This window comes from Oryx dammah, unplaced genomic scaffold (genome assembly GCF_014754425.2).
Source record: "Oryx dammah isolate SB20612 unplaced genomic scaffold, SCBI_Odam_1.1 HiC_scaffold_10, whole genome shotgun sequence".
Classification (NCBI taxonomy): domain Eukaryota; kingdom Metazoa; phylum Chordata; class Mammalia; order Artiodactyla; family Bovidae; genus Oryx; species Oryx dammah.
Window position 1 is genome coordinate 17,649,776 of NW_024070194.1, and position 24,654 is coordinate 17,674,429.

General features: G+C 45.1%; 1 protein-coding gene across 4 annotated transcripts in view; it reads right to left on the bottom strand.

Annotated features, from left to right (window-relative positions):
* Positions 1–1,542: 1,542 nt before the first annotated feature.
* The window catches only part of DLGAP4 (DLG associated protein 4), an 87,916-nt gene continuing 64,804 nt past the window's right edge, over positions 1,543–24,654 (bottom strand). For all 4 annotated transcript variants that reach the window (XM_040247393.1, XM_040247394.1, XM_040247392.1 and 1 more), the window contains 3 exons: positions 5,132–5,223; positions 4,230–4,385; positions 1,543–3,377 (listed from right to left, as the gene is read on the bottom strand). In XM_040247393.1, the coding sequence (XP_040103327.1) occupies positions 3,159–3,377; positions 4,230–4,385; positions 5,132–5,223 (467 nt within the window). In that variant the 3' untranslated portion in view covers positions 1,543–3,158. The remainder of the gene's footprint in view (positions 3,378–4,229; positions 4,386–5,131; positions 5,224–24,654) is intronic.

Here is a 24,654-nt window from a genome sequence, read left to right on the forward strand (position 1 = left end):
GGAGCAGGGGCCCAGATTCAGCACATCAGGTGTGTCCCTCCCCCCTGCAACTCATGCTCTGACACGGGGTGTGCAGGGCTCTCCCTGGTCTGACCCACAATGCCTTGCCCCTGCTACAGCAGAAACAGGCTCTGAAGGGGTTAGGGTCCTCCCGGTGCCCCGAGGCTGGGCTGGCATAAAGCTCAGCTGCTGATTGGTCAAAGCCAGGGGGAGCAGCTCCTATATTTCTCCAGGCTTCTGAGCATCCAGCTCAGTGCCCAGGCCACCTGAAACTTGTTCACTTACCCTCAAGTCACTCTCGGCTATGTCACTCTCGGCGGGGCTAGGTCCAGGCAGCCCCAGGAGTTGATCTGAGCCACCCGTGGTCACTGGATGCTCAGCCACCACTACCAGGATCTAGACATGAGGACACCCTGCTCCTAGTGAAGGGGGTCCGGCCCAGTGGCTTCAGATAAGCTCACAGACGGCCCTGCTGGGGAGGGCAGGGCAGCCTGAACAAAGCTCCTGGGAAGGTAGTTCCCTTGGGCCTGAGATCAACCAGCACCTCAGCTGGGTTGGGCCAAGGGAGGAGACCAGGTGTCTACAGCTCAGTTGGGCCCAAGAACTTTCTTTTTTAAAAATGTTTATTGGGAAGTAGAATTGATTTACAGTGTTATATTTACAATGGTGTGTTAATCCAGGAACCTTCTAAAATACATATTACCTCCAGACATCACTTCCTGTTCCTTCTGCCTAGAATGCACTTTCCCGGGGTCTCCCCCACACCCCATTGCCACATCCGCCCCTGAAGCCAGCGAGCACCCGTCCCTCTCCCTGACCAGCCTGAGTGGTGCCATCAGGGTTCCCACGGCCTCACTGTGCCGCAGTGCCTTCTCTACCACCTGCCATGGGCTGGAGCTCACTTGGGACACGCTCTGTCTCCCCTACCAGAATGTGAGCTCTGCGAGTGACCTGCAGGCTGTGGGCCTGGCAGGGTGGGTGCTCAGGCAGCGCATCCAGGGCGTGTAACTGTCTGGGTGGAGACGGCCGTCAGGGGTACCGAGTGCCCCGTCCTGGGTGAAGTGCATGCAGGGTTGGGGTCTGGAGCAGGCACCAGCTGTCAGCGAGGGTGGCCCATCCTGGCTCTAGTATAGCAACTTTTTTAAAAACATTTTTTAGCCGTGTCACATGGCATGTGGGACTTTTAGTTCCCCAACCGGGGATCAAACCCATGTCCCGTCATTGGAAGCATGGAGTCTTAACCACTGAACTATGAGGGAAGTCCCACCATATAGCAACTTACTAAGCATCTATTTCTTCAAGGAAGCTGGTCAGGCAGATGTTACACACTCAACTTCCAGATAAGGGAATCCAGAGCTTAGTGTTCTTGCCCAGCGTCACAGAGCTGGTGCTTTAGCTGAACTGCAGTTTGCCCTCCAGACCACTTGTCTCCAAAGAGACTGCTGCTACTTGGAAGGGGTCTGGCTGTCTCCTGGGGCATTCACTCCACCCACCTCATGCCAGTCTGGCCCATCCCACCACAATAACACCATGAGCCCTTGGTACACATTACCTCATTTATTCTCACAACATGCCTGTGAGGTAGGGAGGGGCGGGGACTGTCCCCATTTTACAGAGGAGGAAGTTGAGGCACACAGAGGTCAAGTGACTTGCCCAAGGTCACAGACGGCGGCCAAGCTGGAATGGGCCCTAGAGCAGGCCCGCAGTTCACCCAGGCCCCCTGCGGTGGGTGCTGGACAGAGGACAGCCCCAATACCATAGTCGTGGCCACTGGAGCATGCAGCCTCGTGCACAGAGCTCGCTGCGGGCTGGCCTCACCTTCTCCCTGCCCCCTGCCCACCCTCCCCTCACCCTGCAGGCCTGGACCATTGCAACTCAGGGCTCATGACACCCTGGGAGTGGGGCTGGGAGTGGGGCTGGGGAGAGAGAAGGATGATTGGGGTAAAAAAATAGAAAACTCAGAGGCTGGGCAGATGGGCCCATGGTGGGGGTCAGGTGAGAGTCCAAAAAAACAAAAGGGTGGGGGGAGGGCTGCTTACACACAAGGTATGTATTTTTACACACACTTGTACACACACCTAGATATAGTACATGTAAAAATATATGCTATTCACACACCCGCCTCCTGCCAGGTGCCCCGAGAGCCAGCGGTGGCGCTGGTGGGCATGGGTGAGCAGAGGGGCGTTTGTTAAATATACACTCTAAGGTCTATGTGCATATGTACACATACGTACAGACACAGCCGCCCGCCCCTCGGGTACTGTACACAGGCTCGGCCAGGGGCAGACCACCCCTGGAATGTGGGGGCCCTCTCTTGAGTGGCCCCAGCAAGTCACTCTGAGTCATACATTTTTGATGAAGGAAGGAAGGGGCTGGAGAGAAGAAAAAGGCGGGAGTCTGGAGTGTGGTAGCTGTGGTTTTTATCTCATCCTTGCCCCCCCAACCCCGCAAGACCTCAGCCCTCCTCCTGGTCTCAGAAAGGTGAGACCGGAGGCTGCTGCAGCACAGTGGGAGGGCCGCTTCTGCTGAGAGGAACCTGCAATCATGTGCACGCGCGCGTGTGATTGTGTGTGAGCACTTGGTGGGGGAGAGGATGTGTGTCCATCTCTCTGTCCTCTGGGCTCAACCACACAAAGGGCTGAGAACCAGAAAGCCGATCGTCAGGATGGTGACCCCTGTGTGAGCTCTGAAGGGCAAAGAGAAACGTAAGGATGAGAACTCCACGGTCAGAGCTGGGTAGCCGGGAGGAGGAAGGGCATGGCAGGCGCCCAAGGCTGCCCCGGGCTGTCGTCATCTTGTAAACAGGCTAGTTTAAGCTCTCATTAGACAGAACGAGTAAAAAGACCGTGGTCTGGAGGCCGGGCTGGGGAGTTGCCGAAGTCCATCTATCTAGTCCGCCGCAGCCAGCGAGAGGAGAAAAAAAAAAGGTTCCTAGTTTCGTGTTTTTGTTGATTTGTGTGTGTGTGTAAAGTCTCCATAACCTAAAGCTTGGAGGGACCCAAAGAAGCCAAATCGTGAGCCCTTGGATGCGTCAATTTGAAAGTTGGCTCAGGGTCTCTAGACAGAATAACCATACTAAAGGTTGAGAAAATTTTGTTCCATTTGCATTTAGTTTGTGGTTTTTTTTTTAATGATTTAAAATTGTTTGCTTCCTGGTCTCAGAGCCGGGTCTGGGCCTCAGGAACGTAAATCTCGATGCTGTCTGCGCTCTCTGTGGCTGAGTTCTGCCGCACGGAAGCCGCCCGCTTGGCCGCCAGGAGTCTCTTGCGGGCCTCCTGACGCTGCTTGTCCCCAGCATCAGAGGCCTTGTCGCGGCTCATTGCCGGCTTGGATTTGGCTGGCTTCTTTGGGACCGGAGGGGGTGCTTTCTTCTCTTCCTTTAGTGAGACAGTGAGGAGGGAAGAAAAATAAAATAAAGGTGCCACCTTGTATGTGGCGGCACTACCACCCACCATATGCTGGCGGCTGGAGTCTCCACCCCAGCTCCCCTGCATTGGGCACAAGCAACACACATTTGGAACCAGGAAGCCACAAGAAGCAATGATGGTGGGAAGAGCACAAGGCATAGGAGCAAACAGCAAGCTTACAATCCTAGTGTTCTAGTAGGAGGGGACGGACAGACCACCTCTTCCCACCCCTGCCTGGAACCACTGAGAGCCCAAAACTCACGCAGGAATCACACAGCCAGAGCTGGGATGTAAATTCAGGGCCTCTGACTCCCAGATCACATTGTACATGCTGTTCTAGGGGATCAGAACTCACAAGGGCCACAGTCCAGTACCCAACAACCGAAGGGGGCACTGGGCACCACTGTTTCACAGATGGAAACCCGGGCCTCAGGGATGAGGCTGGCCTGGGAGGCAGAATCTGGTCCAGACCCCTGGACTCCTGGCAGCATGGTCCTAGGAGAAGGACCACTCTTCTGCCTCTGACATTCCCACAGCTGTGACTACACCAGCACTCTAGGCTGAGGGCGCGTGTCCCCCAGGAGTCCCATTTTCCGAACATGCAGGGCGGGAAGGCATGCTTCGGGGCAGCCTCAACTACACAGAGCCAGCGGCATGCTGGACGAGCGCCGAGCATGGACCCCGCACACTGATGGACGTGAGCCCCCAGCTCAGAGACGACACACGGAGAAGGGAGCCAAGCAGCACTGACCGATGTGGGCAGCGTTATTGCCGACCAGGAATTTGTCCCTGGACTTCCCCTCCGCACTGCTCCATGCTCACCTTCCTCTTCTCGGGGGTCTCCACCAGCTGCCAGCTGTTGGCCTTGAGGTGGTAGAGTTCATCAAACTTCATGCTGATGTCCTCGATGGACAGCTGGAGCAGGTCCCAGAACCCTGCCAGGTCCTGGGCCGTTGGACGTGGGTTGGCATCAGGGTTCTGTGGGACAGAACGGGGTCAGTGGGGCCAGCAGGGCAGGGGGGCTTGTCCTGTACCACATCCCAAGTATGGTCTCCTGGCCTTGCGTGGCTTCTCACGCACATGGTAACGAAGCTTTCGCCACCTCTGCCAGGCTCTGGTGAGGAAGGCCCTCGCGGCCTACTGTGTGGCTGGCGGGCAACTCGTCTCATAGGGAGGAGGCAGCGTCACTCCCAGGTCGGTGTGATTACAAACCCATGGGGGTGCCCTCCCATCATTCTGTTCTCAGCCAACACATTCCTCATCATGACTTCCTCGCTGAACCCCCAAACCCCTACTGGTCCTAGAGACAAACACTGGCTGTTGTTCCCCAGCCCTGGCCGGATGGAAAGAGGCTCCCCACAGGAACAGCTGCCGCCCGACAGGTGAGGGTGAAGGAGAAGGGAGACCCACCAAGCCTAATGGTGGTGATTTCTTTAGTTCTTACCTTGACCGTCTTCTTAGATACAGAGTATGTTGTACATAAATCAGTGCTAACTGATTTTTAACTTCCATGTGTCTGTTTTTACACAGAGGTCACTTTTCTATTTCAGAAGGTATTAAAGACCTGAAAGGACCACTCCTGGCCCTTTTCTTGTGGTGGGCACTGTGGCTGGGGAGGCAGGACCTTCTCCATGTCAGGGAGGAGGTCACAGAGGCTTAAAGGCTAACCCAGCCGGGGGCTCTGGCTGGGAGACCCGCTGTGGAGGAAGCAGAATCACACTCACCAAGTTTTGCTCACAGAGGCCCCGGAACTGCTGGAATTTCTGTGACATCAGTAGCTGGGCACTGCCCACAGCACTGAGGACTTTCCCTAAGACTGAGAGAGAAGGGGGCGAAGGCTAAGCAGAGCACAAGTCGGCTTCCACCTCCCTCCCCACCGCCTCAGGACACTGACCATTATTTGCTGATGGCAGCCAGTCTTCATTTTATTTACACAGTAATTAACCCACTAGTTTCTACGGATATTTCATGGCGATAAATCGGAAAACTGAGTTTAAATGGAAAAAAATTTTTCAGGAAAACAAATTACTACTGTAGGCTCAGCAGGAAATAAAAAATCTAATTAGACCAATAATTGTTTAAAATAACTGAAGCAGGAGTTAAAAATCTCTAGAAAAAGGAACCAGGCCTATATTCTTTTATAGGTGAGGTTTCACAAAACCTTCAAGGAACAGATAACCCCTGTTATATATATTCAAATTCTTCCTGAGAGTAAATAAACACAGAAAATGACACAGCTAATTTCAGGAGCCCTGAGAAAAGACAGGACATGACAAGAATCGGCCGCTTTCATTAGGAATGCAAAAGTCTTAAAGCAAAGAAGTGTTTTAACCATAAACTGTTCAGCCCAGGAATACAAGACTGAAGTCTTTTAGTGTGATTGCTGGTTTTAAAGTGGCAGGGGAGACTTTCCTGGTGCTCCAGTGGTTAAGACTCCACACTTCCAATGCAGGGAGTGCGCATTTGATCCTTGGTCAGGGAAACTAAGATCCCACACGCCACACGCCACAGCGAAAGAGGAGCCTGCGGGCTGCAACAAAGAGCCTGTGTGCTGCAGTGAAAGGCCCCCATGCCCCAGCCGGGGCCTGACGCAGTCAGGTATTTTTCTAAAGTAAAAAATTAATTATGTTGTATGTCATCAAAATAATAAAGTAGCAGGAAGACAATACTTTCTCCTAACCCCCTTAGAAATCACTGAAAAGCAAAACAGTAAATAAATCAAGATGCACACTGCCTCCTGACAGAATCCGGAGCACGGTGTATGAGAGTGTCAACGTGCAGTGACAGCCATGCAGGGAGAGTTCTTGCAGTTGAAGGGCTCAGATAAAGGTGGCAGTTTTGAGTTCTTAAAAGTGGCATAGCTTGAGAGGAGAGTCAATAATCTCTTATTTGAAATAAAAAAGGGTGTGGACTGCAACAGGAGATTCCCTGAACCTGATTCAGCACCAACGGTGGGGGGCAGGGGGCAACAACACTGCTGGTAACTGCCCTCTGGTGTCCTGGAGAGAAAACGAAGCTGAAGGGCACACTGCACCTGTCACCAGGCTGAGGAGCTCCTGCCAGCCTGCGACACCCTCCTGCCTCCTCCCCCACAATGGTCTACTTACAACAGCTTATCTAGGAGGAATTTCACCTCATCTAGAAATTAGTTATTACAAAGGAGCCCACGTAGGAGCTCGACATAGTACAGGAGCAGCAAACGGCAGGTAAGTGTTCACCAGGAAGTTGTTGCCAGAGAACAGATGAGAAGTGTGACATGTAGCCACAGATATTTAAACAGCAGTTCAAAGCAGAGATTGAAGTGCTCTGAAAAGAGATTTAAAGAGCATGGAAGGAGGTAAGACATGAGCTCTGGAACTATGCAAGAGAAAAATCAGGCATCACAGAAACAAGGGCCATGATGGACACAGCACAAAGAATAAACTGCAATGAAAACCAGTACAGATGAGGGGAACAGGAGTGGAAAAGCTCCTGGGGCAAAACCCTTACACTGCTAGATTGACATCTTAAAGCTGCCAGGAATAACTGCAGGTAGTGGGTGTATGTACCTGGCTTGGTCTAAAGTAGAATGGAAATAAAAGATGTCCCTTTTGAAGAATTCCTCATCGTAAGACTACACTTAGGTACCTTTTTTTTTTTTTTTTTTTAAGAAATAGAAGAAGCAACTAGAGGACTTCCCTGGTGGTTCAGTGGCCAAGACTCTGTGCTCCCAACGCAGGGGCTTGAACTTGACCCCTGGTCAGGGAGCTAGATCCCACATACGGCAACCCAGATCTGGTGCAGCCAAACAAAATAAATACTAAAAAAAAAAAAGAAGCAAGTAGGTATAATACAACAAAGAGATTATTTAAAAGAAAGTGACTGAGAGAGCGCCAAAGAATTGATGCTTTTGAACTGTGGTGTTGGAGAAAACTCTTGAGAGTCCCCTGGACTGCCAGGAGATCCAACCAGTCAATCCTAAAGGAAGTCAGTCCTGAATATTCACTGGAAGGACGGATGCTGAAGCTGAAGCTCCAATACTTTGGCCACCTGATGCAAAGAACCGACTCATTGGAAAAGACCCTGATGCTGGGAAAGATTGAAGGCGGGAGGAGAAGGGGATGAGAGGATGAGATGGTTGGATGGCATCACCAATGCGATGGACATGAGTTTGAGTAAACTCTGGGAGTTGGTGATGGACAGGGAAGCCTGGCGTGCTGCAGTCCATGGGGTCACAAAGAGTTGGACACAGCTGAGCAACTGAACTGATACTGACTGAGAGACATGGAAGAGAGAGGGAAACTTAACAGACATCCGTCAGAGTTCTAAAAGGACAGAGAAAATGGAAGAAAGGAAATTTCTTCAGAGTGATCATGACAGGATACGACTAGAAGAACCACCCCATCTCATTTTATGCTTAGAGAACCTTGGTACTAAAACAAGACACAGAAGAGAAAGGAAAACTACCAGTCAAATAATCAAGAATAAAGGCAAAATTATTAAATCACACATTAAAAAAAATGCAACAATGTACTAAAGTAATATAACTCAGCTGGGTTTATTCTGGTACTACAAGACAGATTCAATATTAGAAAATTCTAATAACTTCTGATTCTGGCTATGAAAAGCCAGTTACTATCAGATAAACTGAACTTAAAAAAACCACCAAAAAACTAAATGAGATACTCAAAACAACAAAATATCTCTTTCAAGGCATTAAAACATTACCAAAGCAGCCAGAATTTTAGAGGCTAAGATTTCAGTGAGAAGGGAAACTATAATCAGGTGAGTCTGATGGTCTGTTACCCCAAGGCGCCTCCCAAATTTATAGGCAGCAGAAAGCTGAGTGCTAAGACGACGAAGTGGTGGCTGAGAGTCTGAGAAGCTGAGCAGAGCTTGTGGTAGTTCCACAGGGACAGGGAGACCAAAACTGGAATTCGGAGCTACAAGGCAGACAGGACTTGGGGGAAAGCACCTCAAGCTGAGCAAAGCTTCCAGCCGTCTTAAGATGGGGGCAAGACAAAAATTGGAGCTCAGTGTCTGCCAAGAAGGAGGGGCTTGGAAATACTCGAGGCTGTCACAAAACCCAGCTCTGAATCAGCTGAATCCCGTATTGGATTAAGTTTTTTTCGCCCTATGCTATTGTCTGTAAGAAGCAAAAGTAACTCCATTCTTGAAGAATAGAAAATCATTCTTAAAAAAAAAAAAATCATCCTGAGTCTCAAGTTATTTCTGTAGTTTTCATATACAGTTTCTGGTGTTGAATAAGAATTACCAAGCGTGAGGATTCCCAGGTGGCTCAGTGGTAAAGAATCTGCTGCCAGTGCGGGAGACATGGGTTCGATCCCTGATCCGGGGGATCCCATACGCTATGCAACAGCTAAGCCTGTGAGCCTGTGAGGCTCCACAACTATGAGCCTGCACTCTAGAGCCAGAAGCTGCAACCACTGAAGCCTGAGCACCCTGGAACCTGTGCTCCGCAACAAGAGAAGCCACTGCAATGAGAAGCCTGCCCCAACTAGAGAAAAGCCCGTGCAGCAACAAAGACCCAGCACAGCCAATAAATGAAAAATAAAAACTTAGAAAAATTACCAAACATGCCGCGAGGTAGGACCAAATGACCGCACAGCAGAAGAGAAAAATCAGAAAAAAAGTAAAAGACCTACAGGGGACACAGGTACTAGAAGTATTGGACAAGGGCTTTAAAATGACTGAGTTTGTCCAAGAAAATACATGACATGATGGGGAATTTCAGTGAAGAACCAGAAATCTATCAAAAAGAATAAAATGTAATTCTAGAACTAAAAACATACTGAAATTGACTGCCGTGAAAGTGAAAGTCGCTCAGTCATGTCCGACTCTTTGCAACCCCATGGACTATACAGTCTATGGAATTCTCCAGGCCAGAATACTGGAGTGGGTAGCCATTGCCTTCTCCAGGAGATCTTCCCAAACCAGGGATCGAACCCAGGTCTCCTGTATTGCAGGCAGATTGCATTGCATTGGATTCCTTACCAACTGAGCTATCAGGGAAGCCCACTAATTGCAATAGATAGGTTTTGTAGATTAATTACAGCTAAACTGTAAAACAATCCAACAGGAAATGTCCAGATTGAGGTCCAGAGGAGGAAATAAAAGGAGGAAAATTCGGAAGAGAAAATGAAGAAATGACATGGCAGTCTAAAATATGTGTAACTGGCGTCCACAAGGAGGGAAGAAATAAGATGGAGCAGAGATCTGAGGAAATGATGGCCAAGACTTTTCTGAAACTGATGAAAGTTACTCAAGCTGAAGATTCAAGAAACCCTGTGAGCATCAAGTTGGGAAAACCCAAAGTAAACCATACCTAGGTATCCTAGTAAAAATGGATAAAACTCAAATACAAGAGAAAAATCTTAAAAGCAAAGGGGAAAAAAAAATTATTCTTCAAAGAAGCAGCAGGAAGACTGACTTTCCAATAGAAAGTCTGGAAACCAGAACATAATAACTTTTATAAATAAAAATGCTGAAAGAAGATCAATACCTACCTAGAGTTTTATACTTAGCAAAAAATACTGTTCAAAAAAAGAGAGGGAAAAATACAGACATTTTAAGACAAATACTGCATTAATATAAATACTAAAGGGAGTTCTTAGGGCAGAGGAAAGTGATTCCAGAGTAAAGTGTTACCAGAAAGAAAAGAGTAACTATGTGGGTAATACTGATTGTATAAAACAAAAATAACGTCTTGGGGCAGTTAGATCATATTTATAGAATGGAAATATCTCACGGCCACAGTACACATGATCAGGTCCTTGCGTTATCTGTGAAGTGGTAAAAGTACCAATTTAGTCTTACAAAGTCAAGGATACAGAGTAACTGCTAAAAGAACAATAAGCTAACATGAGAAAAGTGGAAATAGATATTTGATTAATATAAAAAGACAAGAAAGAAAAATTATCAATAAATTTACCACATTACAGATTAGAAAAACCATATGATTATCTAAATAGATACACAAAATTCCATTAAATTCAACAATTCTCTTAACCAGAATAAGTGTATTTACAACAGACCTATATTAAACCTCATACGCAATGGTACAATGCTAAAAGCAATTCCTTATTTACAAATAAGAATACAGCAGTATTTCTAGATACAAGATCAATAAAAAGGCCAAGAGCATTTCATCAACCAAAGAGAAAGAATTTAATAACAAAAATACTACTTCATCTCAGTTCAGTCACTCAGCTGTGTCTGACTCTGACCCCATGAAATGCAGCACGCCAGGCCTCCCTGCCCATCACCAACTCCTGGAGTTCACTCAAACTACTACTTACATCCTTCCAAAATTAAAATACTAATTAAGGAATCTTTAAACAATATGGAAAACTTCTATGTGGAAAATATAAAATTTAAATGAAGGACACTACAGAAGACTGACATAAATGGAGAGACATTATCATGTTCTTGGATACAAAAGACTCATTCATAAACATCAATTTTCTACCAAACTGATGTACAGATTTTATATAATTCCAGTCAGAACCTCAACATAGAAATTAAAAAGCCAAGTCTAAAATGTATATGGAAAAAGCAAAGAGCCAATGCCAAGATATTCCTGAAGAACAACAGGTTGGAGGAATTTGTCTTTTCAATTACAGTAAGTCTCCTACGCACGAACCTTAAGTCTCCTACGCACGAACCTTCAAGTTGTGACTTTCAAAGATGAGAACACGCATCCTGTCAGGGTCGGGCGGGGGTGTCTCCCCTGCCGACGTCGTTCAGCTCTGCTGTCTGCCACCGCCTCTCCCTCCTCTAGTCAGTAACGCTTCCTGCCCTTAGTGCCAGCCCCTGGATGCTAGCTCTTGCACTGTACTACTTGACTTTTTCAAGGTACTGTACTGTAACATTAAAAATGTTTTCTTTACTTTCTGTACTTGTTTTTTATGTATTATTTGCATGAAAAGTATTATAAACATATTACAGTACAGTACTATATAAATGATTGTGTTAGTTGGATACCGAGGCCAACTTTGTTAGACTTATGAACAATCTCGACTTACAGATGTACTCTTGGAGTGGAACTCATTCATATGTAGGGGACTTAATGTATATAAAAAATCCTAAGGAATTCCCCCCAAAACAGTGAGGTTGCAGCATATGAGACTGATGTACAAAAATCAGTTGTGTGTATATGGTAACAATGAATAGCTGACAACGGAATGAAGAAAAACTTCATTTACAATACCATCAAATAGAATAAAATATTTAGGAATAAACTTAACAAAGAAATATGACTTGTCCACTGGAAACTGCAAAACAGTATTGAAAGAAAATTTTAAGAACTTAAATAAAGATAGCCTATGTTCATGTTCAGAAGACTTAAAAGATGGCAACACCTGTCAAACTGAATTACAGATTTAACACAATCCCTATCAAAATAAAATCCTATCTGCCTGTTTTTTGAGGAAATTGACCATCTGATCCTAAAATTCATATGGAAAAGAAAAATGAAGTATGAACTTTAGAACTTCCTTTAGTGAGAAAATGAGAACTAACGATAAACTTCTTTTACTTGAAAAATAAAATTGGAGGATTCACACTTCCCAATTTCAAAACTTATTTCAAAGCTACAGTAATCATGACGGTACGGTACTGGCCTAAGTATACACATGTACACTGATGCAGTGGAAGAGAATTGAGTCCAGAAATAAATCCTTACATTTAGTCAGCTGGTTTTTGATAAGGATACAAGACTATTCAATTGAGAAAAAAGAGTCTCACTAATAAATGCTGGGACAACTGGATATCCAAGTGTAAACAATGAGGCTGGACCAACACCTCACACCATATACAAAAATTAACTCAAAATGGATCACGCACCTAAATGTAACTAGTAAAGGTCTAAAGCTCTTGGAAGGAAACAGGAGTAAACCCTCACAAGGCTGGGTTAGCAATGGCTTCGCAGACTGGACAGCACATCACGAGCGACAAATGAAAACCACCAGCTGGACTCCATTAAAGTTAACCTGTCATGCTTCAAAGAAGACCTACCAGCACCAAGTGGAAACACCTGATGAATGGATAAGCAAAATGCAGTATATCCATACAATGGAGCACTATTCAGCAGTAGAAAGGAGTGAAGTGCTGACACTTGCTACAGCATGAGGAAACTTCAGAAACATCAGGCAGAGTGAATCCAGACAAGCAAGAGAGCATCGCATATGAGTCCCCCCATAGGCAATGTTCAGAACGGGCAACTCTAGCGAATGAGGCAGATCCGTGTTTTAGTGCTTGTGCTCAGTTGCTAAGTCGTGTCTGATTCTTTTGTGACCCCATGGTCTGCAGCCTGCCAGGCTCCTCTGTCCCTGGGATTTCCCAGGAAGAATACTGGAGTGGGTTACCATTTCCTACAGAGTGATGGCTGAATGGGTACAAGGTTTCTTTTTGGGGTAAGGAAACTTTTAAAATTAGGTAGCAGTGATGGTTACACAACTCTGTGGATATACTAAAAACCACTAAATTGTATACTTTCAAGGGGTGAATTTTATGATATATAAATTACATTTTAATACTATTATAAAAAAACTGCTCACAACCAAAAAGTAGAAGCAATTCAAATGCTCATCAATGGAATGGATAAGCAATGATATGTTCATACAGTGGAATGCTGCATGTTAATGGAAAGAATGAACTACACATACATGCATTAACATGGATGAATCTTACAAACAAGGCTGAACCAAAAAGGCAGGCTTCAGAAGAATACAGACACCCGGCTTCTATGAATGTAAATTTTGAAAGCAGGCAAAACTAAACAGTGTGTTCCTTAGGGTCACACATATATGTGGTTCAAGTATAAAGAAAGGCAAGGGTATAACTAACACAGAATTCAGGATAGTGTTACTGCTGTGGCAGAAAGAAGGTGATCTATCATCAGGTCCAAAGATACTGGTAATATTCCATTTTGTAAACTAGGTGGTGAGAAAAGAAGTGTTGGAAATTTTTCTTTACTCTGTCTACTGTTTGCATGTGTATTTCACAATAAAAATGAAGGTTAAAAAGAATGAGAGCAAAAGTAAAGGTTTCCAGATAAATCAAAACAGGGTTAATTCCAGTTCTCAGGTTCTCACTAAAGACAATTCTAGGGACTTACCTAGTGGTCCAATGGTTAAGAATCAACCTTCCAATGCAGGGGACACTAGTTTGATCCTCTGACCAGAGAACTAAGATCCCACATGCTGTGGGCAACTGGAGAGGCCTGCACAACGCAACTAGAGAAAGCTGATACGCTGCAACAAAGAGAGCCCACATGACGCCACCCAGACCCAGCACAGCCAAAAAAAAAAAGACAGTTCTAAAGGATGAACTCAGCAAAGAAGAAAATGATCCAGGAAGGAAGATCTGAGATAAGGACTTATGAACAAAGAAAACGGTAAACACATGGGACTTCTTATTTATGCACACATTTAGATAATTGAAAAGTATATGATGATAATGTGTGAGGTTTTAAATCATAAGAAAACAATTAGATAAGTTGTATGTTAAGGCTTTTATGTTGTTTGGGAGAAAGGTAAAAATGTTGAATAACTTACTTTTACAATTTTAAGTGTTAAAGGAACAGAAATACAGTGCATAACTTCTATGGCAGTTATGGCTAGTTGTCCTAGCGTTTGTCTCTCCTTCTCCCTCAGAAGTAGAACCTCTTCTTTATTTTGTTTCAAACAGCAACTTTATTCAGATGAAATGAAACACAGGAATTTCTCAGGCAAACTGGATTTTCTAGGACAAAGTATTGTCAAATGGAAAATATGATACATGGTATGCAAAGTCATAGAACAAGTTACATTAGTACCAGGGTTGAATAACGACTTCTGCTGTTAGTATGATGTCCTATCTCTAATATGCACACTCTGTCCAGCAAGCGCAGCACAGGCGTTTGAAAACAAGTTGTCTGGGGGGGACCTATAGTTTTAACTGGGTACATACATGGCTGCCGGGACTCAGGCATTTCCCAGGCTACCCTTGCGACAAGCTGAGTAGTTTGGTCAAAGGGATAGAAGTGGGAGTGGTAGGTGGGGCTGGCTTGTTCTATTTTGCTACTGATTCCTTTGCTGCTGGAATGCTCTTGGGGTTCTGGAATCCAGCAGCCATTGGGAAAGATGAGAAGATCTCATGAATGGAAGCCAATTATGACATTGAACCTAAAGAAGAAGCTACAGCATTACTATTGCAGACATTCTTGAATGTGAGAGAAATAAACAGTCTTGTTCAAACCACCTTTTCTTTCCTTTTTAAATGTTATTTATAGGCAAACCTAATCCAAATTAAAACACAACCTCAAAATAGCAAAGGGAATGGAGAGAGAGAGGTGTGTTAATGCAAAAGAAGGCAAGAAAAGAGAGGGAAAGAAAGAAACCTCTAAAAAGTAGAGTGAAGAACACAAAATAACATGGTAAGAATAAATCCAAAGAGGAGAAATCCCATTGTAAATGGAAAACATTCTCTACTTTTGAAATAAAAATCAACAGACTGAACAGATTACCAAACTCGGGTATATGCATATAAGAGGCATAATTATAAGGCAGGAGTAAAGTTGAAAGTGAAAGGATTGAAAGCTGTGTGACAGGTGGACACTAACCAAGGAAAGCTGGTACAGCAATACTCTCAATACTTCACAACAATGACTTTGAGGCAAAACACAATCAGCATCTGGAAAAATAGAATGAATCACTAAACATTCACCTGGGATATTATTACATCTTGAGCTTCATACATCTAAGATATCTTCAAAATAATCTAAAGCAAAATGTAACAGAACTTTAAGGAGAAAAGGACCAATTCACCATTTTATAGAAAGTGCTAGACTTCCCTCGTGGTACACTGGATGGGAGTCCACCTGCCAATGCAGGGGACACAGGTTCGATCCCTGGTCCGGGAAGATTCCACATGCCTCGGGGCCACTAAAGCCCATGGGCCACAACTACTGAGCCCTTGCTCAGAGCCCAGGAGCCGCAGCTACTGAGCCCTTGAGCTGCACCTACTAAAGCCCACGCACCTAGGGCCTGTGCTCTGCGACAGAAGAGGCCACTGCAATGAGAAGCCCGTAAACTGCAACAAGGAGCAGCCCCCTGCACCCCCCACAGCAACTAGAGAAAAAGCCCTCACAAAGCACCAAGACCCAGCACAACCAAAATTTTTAAAAAAGTTTTTTTTAAGTGCATGATACACATCCCCTCCTCCTCCTAAGTCGCTTCAGTCGTGTCCGACTGTGTGCAACCCCATAGACAGCAGCCCCTAATACAACACAATTACACTGACAACAAAATAAAAAGCAGCCCATCTTCTGGATTAACACCCGCTCAGACCTCCCTCTACAGCCTCATCTTGCACGTGGTTCCTGCTCTCTCCTTGGTGTCCATTTCAGATGCTCCCCAGCCTCCCGATGGCCCCCTCTGACTTTCTCAGGCCGTGTTGGTAAGTAACTCTGCCCCCCCACCTCAGGGCTCCCCGAACACTGCTTCCTCCTGTCACTCTGGAGGAACTGTGTGTTCTCTGCTAGTTCAGTTCCTTCACGCCCACCTAAGAATGTCATCCAACAGTTACCCCCTTTCTCTCTTGCATAATGAATTTCCTTTTTCCTGCAGAGTCATTCTCAACAATATAGAAATGTGCCTGTAACACTCCATTTAAACATAAAAAGAACAACAGAAAAATCCGAGCCCTCCCCTTTGACCCTTCGCTCCCCTCATTTCTCTGCTCCCTGAACAGAAAACTTCATCAATGGAGTCATCTGTACTTGTGGTCTCCCAGTTATTCTATTAATCCTTCTTCAGTCAGGCTGTCCTCCCCCCGGCACCCCACCACCTCACCACCTCCAAAGCAGACCAGCTCTTGAAGCCTGTGATGACCTCACATTCCTAAATCTGCCCTGCTGTGCCCATCAGAAAAGCATCTGACACAGTTGATTCTCTCTTGAGAATTCTCATCTCAGTTTTGACCTTAAGTCTGTACTTGGATGGCTTTCAAGTATGATCTCCAACCCAGAGACCTAGGGAGACCAGACTCATGTATCCAACTGCCTGCTTGACCTTTCCACTTTGATACGTAATTTGACAGTTTTCAGAACTAAACTCCTGACTTTTCTCCCGATATCTACACTAGTCTTTCCTATCGCAGGGGCAGCTCCATCCTTTCTGTGACTCACAACACCAAATCTTTTTTGACTCTTTTCACTCTTAAGTCTATATCCAACCCTGTCAAGAAATCTTGCTCTACCTTGCAGATACACCCAGAATCTGACCCCTCCCTTAAACACTCCACAGTCTCCATCTCCTCTTTCCCAGATCCTGTTACTTCCTCCTAACTCATCTTCCAGCTTCCCCTTGTGCCCCTCCCCCCACTCTCTTTTGAACAGAGAAACTAGATTAATCCTGTAAAAAAGAATGTCACATTGCAGGGCTCAGAATTCTCCAATGTGTTCTCTTCTGGGGAGTCAAAGCCAAGCCTTTACTCTGAGGCCTTCTGTGATCTGGGGCTCCGCCACACCAACTTCATCCCCTATCTGCCCCCTACTCACTCCTGCAGCTATACTGGCCGCCTTCCCCAAGCCTGGAACACGTCAAGCTCTTGCTCACCACTGGAGTCCTCTGATCTTCAGAGTTCTAAGACTGCTTCTCTCTTCCTTCCTTCCGGCTTCTGCTCCTAGGTCACCTTATCTGGGAGGCCTTCCCTGACCACACCATGGGGGACAGCAACACTGCCCCCAGCCACGCAGCACTCCATCCTGCTCTTACTGGGCTTTGTTCTCTCTGTTGCATGTCTAACCATCCTGCACACTGTATGTTTAGTTGGTTATTTTCTGTCTCTCCCCATAAGAATGTAAGCTCCACGAGGGCAGGGACTTCGTGTTATTCTGCTACATCCCCAGGAGCTGGCATGTGGAAAGAATTCAGTAAATATTCACTGAATGAAGGTCAGGACCAAGGGAAGGATGCTGCTGTCTTCCTACTGTCCCACAATGTCCTGACACTCCTGCAGTTATACAAGATGCGCATGAGACACAGTAAGATTAGAAAGACAGACATGGCAATTGCTATCCGAGCAAACGTGATCATTTATGATATGAATCCAAGAGAACTGAGAGTTGTACAAGGTTGCTGGACACAAGGTCAGTGTAGATGTCTCAATGTTAAGTATGCAAATATAAAAACTCATTTTACTACCAAAAAAATTTACAAACCTAGAAAGTAGCAAGGAATAAATCTAATACAAATATGTAAGGTCTTCATAGATATGTTACTCAGACTTGAAAAGGAGCATTTAAGAGGGAGATCTGAATAAATGAAGAGATAAACTGCATTCATAGCTAAGAAGACTCAGTATTTTTTAGGTATCAGTTTTTCCCAAAGTAATCTATACACTCTATTCCTATTCAGTGATCCAGCAAAAATTTTCTGAGGAACTTGATATGCTAATTCTAAAATTAGGATTGGAAAAATGAAGATATAAGTAGACTTTTTCTTTCTGAACAAAAAGAACAGGGAAGGGGGTTCACCCTCTGAGATGCCAAGGCATGACAAAAAGCTAGGCAATTAAGTCGTATTAACACAGAAACAGACAAAAGGGTAGCAGAAGAGAACGAACTCAGAGACACACCCCTGCGTGTGTAGAATTCTCGGCAGAGGTTATGACTGCTATGACTAATCAGCAAAGAAAGCAGAGACTCAGGAATGTGTTGTGACAACTGGCTCTGCATATGAAAAAGTAAGATGAGATCTTAGAATGCACAAATGTAAACTGCATACGGATTAAACACCTACATATGAAAAAACAAGAAACCCCCCAAACTTTAATAGCAACAGCTGGAGATTTCAATACCTAATTCACGATAATAGAACACCAGTCATACGTAAGGCAAAGGATTTAAACAACATAATAAACCAGCTACATCTAACAGACACAGAGCATTCCACCCAACAACAACTGAATACACATTCTGCTCAAGTATACATGGGACATTTTTCAGGACAGACCATGTGTTAGGCTACAAATTAAGCCCCAGTAGACTTTTAAAAAGATAATATCATACAGAATATCTTATCTGAGTACGAGAGGACAAAATTAGAAATTAGTAACAAAAAACTGGAAAATTCACAAAACTGTGGAAATTAATACACAGTTTAACAACCAGTAGATCAAAGAAGAAATACAAGGGAACCTGGAAAATAGTTTGAGACAAATGAAAACAAAAGACATAATACACCAAAATTGATGGGACCCAGCAAAAGCGATGCCAAGGGGGAAACTTACAGCCAGAAACATTTACATTAAAAACTTATGAAAGACCTCAAATCAACAGCCTAACTTACAACCCAAGAAACTAGAAAAAGAACAAACTAAACCCTAGCTAGCAGAAGGAAGGAAATAATAAAGGTTAGAGCAGAAATAAGTGAAATAGAGAAACAATAGAGAAAATCAATAAAACCAAAAGTTGGCTCTTTGAAAACTGACAGTACTTCAGCTAGGAAGACAGAAAAAAAGAAGATTCAAATACTAAAATCAAAAATGAAAAGTGGGCATATTACTACCAATTCTACAGAAATAAAAAAGGATTATGAGAGAGTACTTAAAATAACTGTACATCAACAAATTTGAAAACCTAGATGAAATGGACAAATTCATGACTAAATCATGAAAAATAGAAAATCTGAATAGACCTGTAACTAGTAAGGAGACTGAATCAGTAATAAAAGTCTCAACAAAGAAAAACTCTGGATTCAGTGGCTTCACTGCTGAAATCCACCATTTAAAGACGACTAAAAGCACTCCACCATTAACCCCACCATACAGCTGCCAGAACTTACACAGGACTGGGAAATAGACTCTTGGGGGGCACAACAGAACCTTGTGTACCAGGACCCACGAGAAAGGAGCAGTGGCCCCACAGGAGACTGTCCCGGACTTGCCTGTGGGTGTCTGGGAGTCTCAGGTGGAGGTGTGGGTCTGTGGTGGCCTGCTGCACGGTTGGGGGCACTGAGTGCAGCAGTCCATGCATGGGATCTTTTGAAGGAGATCACCATTATCTTCATTACCTCCACCATAGTTTCAGTTCAGTTCAGTGGCTCAGTCGTGTCCGACTCTTTGCGACCCCATGAACTGCAGCATGCCAGGCCTCCCTGTCCATCACCAACCCCCGGAGTTCACCCAAACTCATGTGCATTGAGTCGGTGATGCCATCCAGCCATCTCATCCTCTATCGTCCCCTTCTCCTCCTGCCCCTAATCCCTTCCAGCATCAGAGTCTTTTCCAATGAGTCAACTCTTCGCATGAGGTGGCCAAAGTATTGGAGTTTCAGTTTTAGCATCAGTCCTTCCAAAGAACACCCAGGACTGATCTCCTTTAGAATGGATTGGTTGGATCTCCTTGCAGTCCAAGGGACTCTCAAGAGTCTTCTCCAACACCACAGTTCAAAAGCATCAATTCTTTGGCGCTCAGCCTTCTTCACAGTCCAACTTTCATATCCAGACATGACCACTGGAAAATGGCAACCCACTCCAGTACTCTTGCCTGGCAAATCCCATGGATGGAGGAGCCTGGTAGGCTGCAGTCCATGAGGTCGCTAGGAGTCGGACATGACTGAGTGACTTCACTTTCACTTTTCACTTTCATGCATTGGAGAAGGCAATGGCAACCCACTCTAGTGTTCTTGCCTGGAGAATCCCAGGGATGGGGGAGACTGGTGGGCTGCCGTCTCTGGGGTCGCACAGAGTCAGACATGACTGAAGTGACTTAGCAGCAGCAGCAGCAGCAAAAGCACTCCTTAAACTTTTCCAAAAATTGAAGGGGAGGAAACACTTCCTATCTCATTCTATGAGGCCAGCATTACCCTGTTATCAAAGCCAGACAAAGATACACAAGAAAACTACAGGCAATCATCCCTATGTACACTGATGCAAAAATACTCAACAAAATACAGAATTCAGCAACATATTAAAAGGATTATACATATGACCACATGGGATTTATTCCTGGAGTGCAAGGATGGTTCAACATGTGAAAGCTGACCAATGAAATATGCCACATCACCAGAATGAAAGGGAAACACCATACAATCAATTCATGCAGAAAAAACATTTGACAAAATTCAACACTCTTTCATGAGAGAAACAGTAAACCAAGAATAGAATGAAACTACCTCAATAAATAAACACCATATATGAAAAACCCACAATGAGCATCATCCAGGGTGTATTCTCTAAGATCAGGGATAAGGCAAGAGTGCCCACATTCATCACTTTGATTCAACACTGGATTGGAAGTTTCAGCCAGAGCAGTTAGGCAAGAAGTAATAAAAGGCATCTAAATTGGAAAAGAAGAAGTAAAATAATGTTTGCAAATGATATGACCTTATATGTAGAAAACCTAAAAATTCCACCAAAGAAATCTGAGAGAACTAATAAATGAATTTAGCAAAGCAAGTAGGATTAGGATACAAAGTCAATACACGAAGATAAGTTGCATTTCAGAAATTCCCTGGTGGTCCAGTGGTTAGCACTCTGCACTTTCACTGCTGAGGGTCTGGGTTCAATCCCTGGTCAGGGAACTAAGATCCTGCAAGCCATGTTGTGTGGCCAAAAATAAATCAGTTACAGTTCTATATACTAACAGTAAATACCTGAAAAGGAAATCATAAAAATGATTCCATTTATGATACCATCAAACAGAACAAAATATTTAGGAATTAACTAAGGAGGTGATAAACTAGTACAATGAAAACTATAAAACACTGTTGAAAGAAATTAGTGATAAATGGAAACATACCCCTTATTCATGAATTAGAAGACTTAATATTGTTCAAATGTCAGTACTACCCAAAGTAATCTTCAGACTCAATACAATTCCTATCAAAATTCCAGTAAATTTTTTTGCAGCTACAGAAAAACCAATCCTAAAATTCATACAGGACTTCTCTGGTGGCCCAGTGGTAAAGAACTGCCTGCCAACGTAGGAGACATGAGTTCTATCCCTGGTCCAGGAAGATCTCACGTCCCACCGAGCAACCAAACCCGTGCATCACAGCTGCTAAGCCTGTGCTCTAGAGCCCAGGAGCTACAAGAAGAGAAGTCACTAGATGAGAAGTCCTCGCACTGCAATCAAGAGTAGCCCCTGCTCACTGTAATCAGAGAAGAGCCCATGCAGCAGCGAAGACTCAGCATGGCCAAAAATAAATAAACAAAATTATATCTATAAGAAAGTAAGATGCTGATGCTACCATCTTTTGGGTTGTTGCCAAGGGCTTCGTGTTTCTAATCTGGCATTAATACACAGCCCGGTGGGGTTGATACTGGTCCACCCAAGTCACATGTGAGGAAGTGGAGGCCTGGAGAAGTGAGGTGACTCCCCCAAGGTCCCTCTCATAGCTCCCTTTCTCGAGAGCACCAAGGAGACGGGATGGTGGGCCCCCTCCCTCAGGCTGCTGGCTCTGTTTCTACCCCTGTTCACCTCTAGCCTCCCAGCACTGAGCCTCCTTTTCAGTTCCTGGCTTGGGCTGCGTCCATCTACAAGTTAGGGTGATGGTGGCGGCACTGCAGCAGGCACAGCTGGTACCACGGGGCACTCAGGCCAAGCACTCCTCATACACAGGGTCCCGTCTTACCCCCGCCATAGGCTAAGAGGGGTCACAATCCCCACTCAACAGTGGGGAGAAGTAGGCTCAGATGTGCCGAAGGTCACACAGCTGTGGAGCGGTGGAGCACTTCACTTCCCTGTGTTTGTTTCTTCTTCAAGACAGGATTTTAATAGGTCTGACCTCACTGGCATGAGTTTGGGTGAACTCCGGGAGTTGGTGATGGACAGGGAGGCCTGGCGTGCTGGGATTCATGGGGTGGCAAAGAGTCGGACACGACTGAGTGACTGAATAGACCTCACTGGGTAGCAGCGAGTAAACAAGATGGTGAATGGTAAGCCGCCCAGCGCTCAAGGCTGATTCTCTGGAACTAGTCTTATCAACCCCCCAGGCCACAGGAGTTTCCACAGGCTATATTTAAGTGTTGCTTTCATCTGCACCTCCTTCAACAGCAAGAAAGACGTGCACAACTTGATCTTACTTCTCTAAGGGCTCCCCCTTATCCAACCAGGCATGTCCTGCCTCCATCTCCCTTAAGTTAATGACCTCTCCAGTCACCTGTGGCCCAGGCCAGGGAAGCTAGAGCTCTCCACTTGAGTCCAACCCAGGGCCCCTCTGGCTGGTTCATTTGGAACATTCAGAAACATTTGTTTATCCATTCCTTCCTCCTCCACCCCAGGTCTCTTTGTTTCCAAAGCCTTTTCAACACAGCAGTCAAGGGTGATCTTTCTAATAAGAAAATCTGACCGTCTCACTGTTACTTCAGATCTTCAGCTGCTCCCCACCCTGCCTGGAGGATAATGCTCAATACTTTGATCTGATATTTGAGGCCCCTCTCAGTGAGCTTCCTACTCTTCCCATCCCTTTCTTTCGGTCGTGGTTCCTGGAACCTGCCCTTCCCTGCTTCCTTGCCTTTGTCCCTGTTCCCTCCAGCTGCAATGCCTGGAGGATCTCCGCCAGGTTTCTGCATGATATGCAGGTACCGTGGTCTCCTTCAGGCACCTCCTTGGTAGCGCTCTTCCAGAGATCTAAGAACAGTGACATTAAAATTTGTGGCCATAAGAAAAAAAAGAACAAAAAACAAACTTGTGGCCGTGGACTTCGCTGGTGGTCGAGTGGTTAAAAATCCGCCTTCCAATGCAGGAGATGCAAGTTCAATCCCTGGCTGGGGAACCAAAAGCCCACATGCCCCATGGCAACTAAGCCTGCACGCAGCAACTACTGAGCCTGTGTGCTCTAGAGCCTGGGTGATAACTAGAGAGACACTGGAGTGCTGCAACTAAAGATCCTGCGTGCCGCAACTAAGACCTGATGCAGCAAATAAATATTAAACACAAGAAACCTGTGGCCGTAAGGTAGGCGAGGGCCTTGCGTGGACACATGATTTGATCAGAAAGCAGGGTCGTCAAGGAAGAACTGTGGTCCTAAGAGATAGAAGTGTCGTTATTGGCAACAGACAAAAGATGGAAGCAACCTGTGTAGCCACTGACAGATGAACGGGTAAGCAAGATGTGGGTCTTTCCCCACAGGAGAATATTATTCAGCCTTAAAAAGGAAGGAAATTCTGATAGAAGCTGTAACGTCAATGAATCTTGAGGACATTATGCTAAGCCAGTCACAAAAGGACAAACACCATATGATTCCACTTATATGAGGTGCCTAGAGTAGTCAAATTCACAGAGATGCAAAGAATGGTGGTGGCCAAGGGATGGGGTGGGGGGACGGGGAGTTAGTGTTTGATAGGTACAGAGTGTCACCTGGGGAAGATGAAAACGTTCTGGAGATGAATGGTGGTTTAACACAAAACCTATCTGAGAAAGGCAGCCACCTGCATGGGTGTTACTGATTCACCTGAGCAGTCAGAATACTTATCTTGAGACTAAGGGACAGAGCAATGTGACCAATTCTGTCTTTAAGTTATAGCCACAGATGCAGGGCTGGGAAAAGGGCTCCATGCAGAGTTCGGGTTCAATAGCAAGGGCTGGGACTGCTTATTGAGAAATGTTATCATGTTGAAAGAGCACATGCTTATAATACTACAGGAAGGTAATACTTTTTGGCATGACATAATAACCCTTAGCAGGGAAGCCTTTTCTCAATCCAAAAAGAATTAAGAATAGTGCCAGAAAGTTTAACCTACTCCACCAACACTTTGTCACTAAGGTATCTTTGCACCTCCACCTTAGGCTTTTTTTTTTTTTTTAATGTATTTGGCTGCACCGGGTCTTAGTTGCAGTATGTGGGATATTTAGTTGTGGCATGTAGGATCTAAGTCCATGACCAGGGATCGAACCGGGGGCCCCTGCATTGGGATCATGGAGACTTAGCCACTGGACGACCAAGGAAGTCCCCTCAACCCCAGGCTTATTCTCATCTGTGCCGTCCAATACGACAGCTCCCGGTCGTATGAAGCAAGTGAGCAGCTGAAATGTGGCTTGTCTGGATTGAGATGGACAATAAAGTAAAGTATGCACTGGACTTCTATTTTATTTATTTTGGACTTTAAATATTTAGTATGAAAGTAATGTAACGCCTCAATAATGTTCTGTGTTGAACACATGTTGAAACACTACTACTTGGACATCCTGAATAAGATAAATGTATTAAAATTAACTTCACCTATCTCTTTTTTCTTTCTAAATGCAGTTCTAGAACATT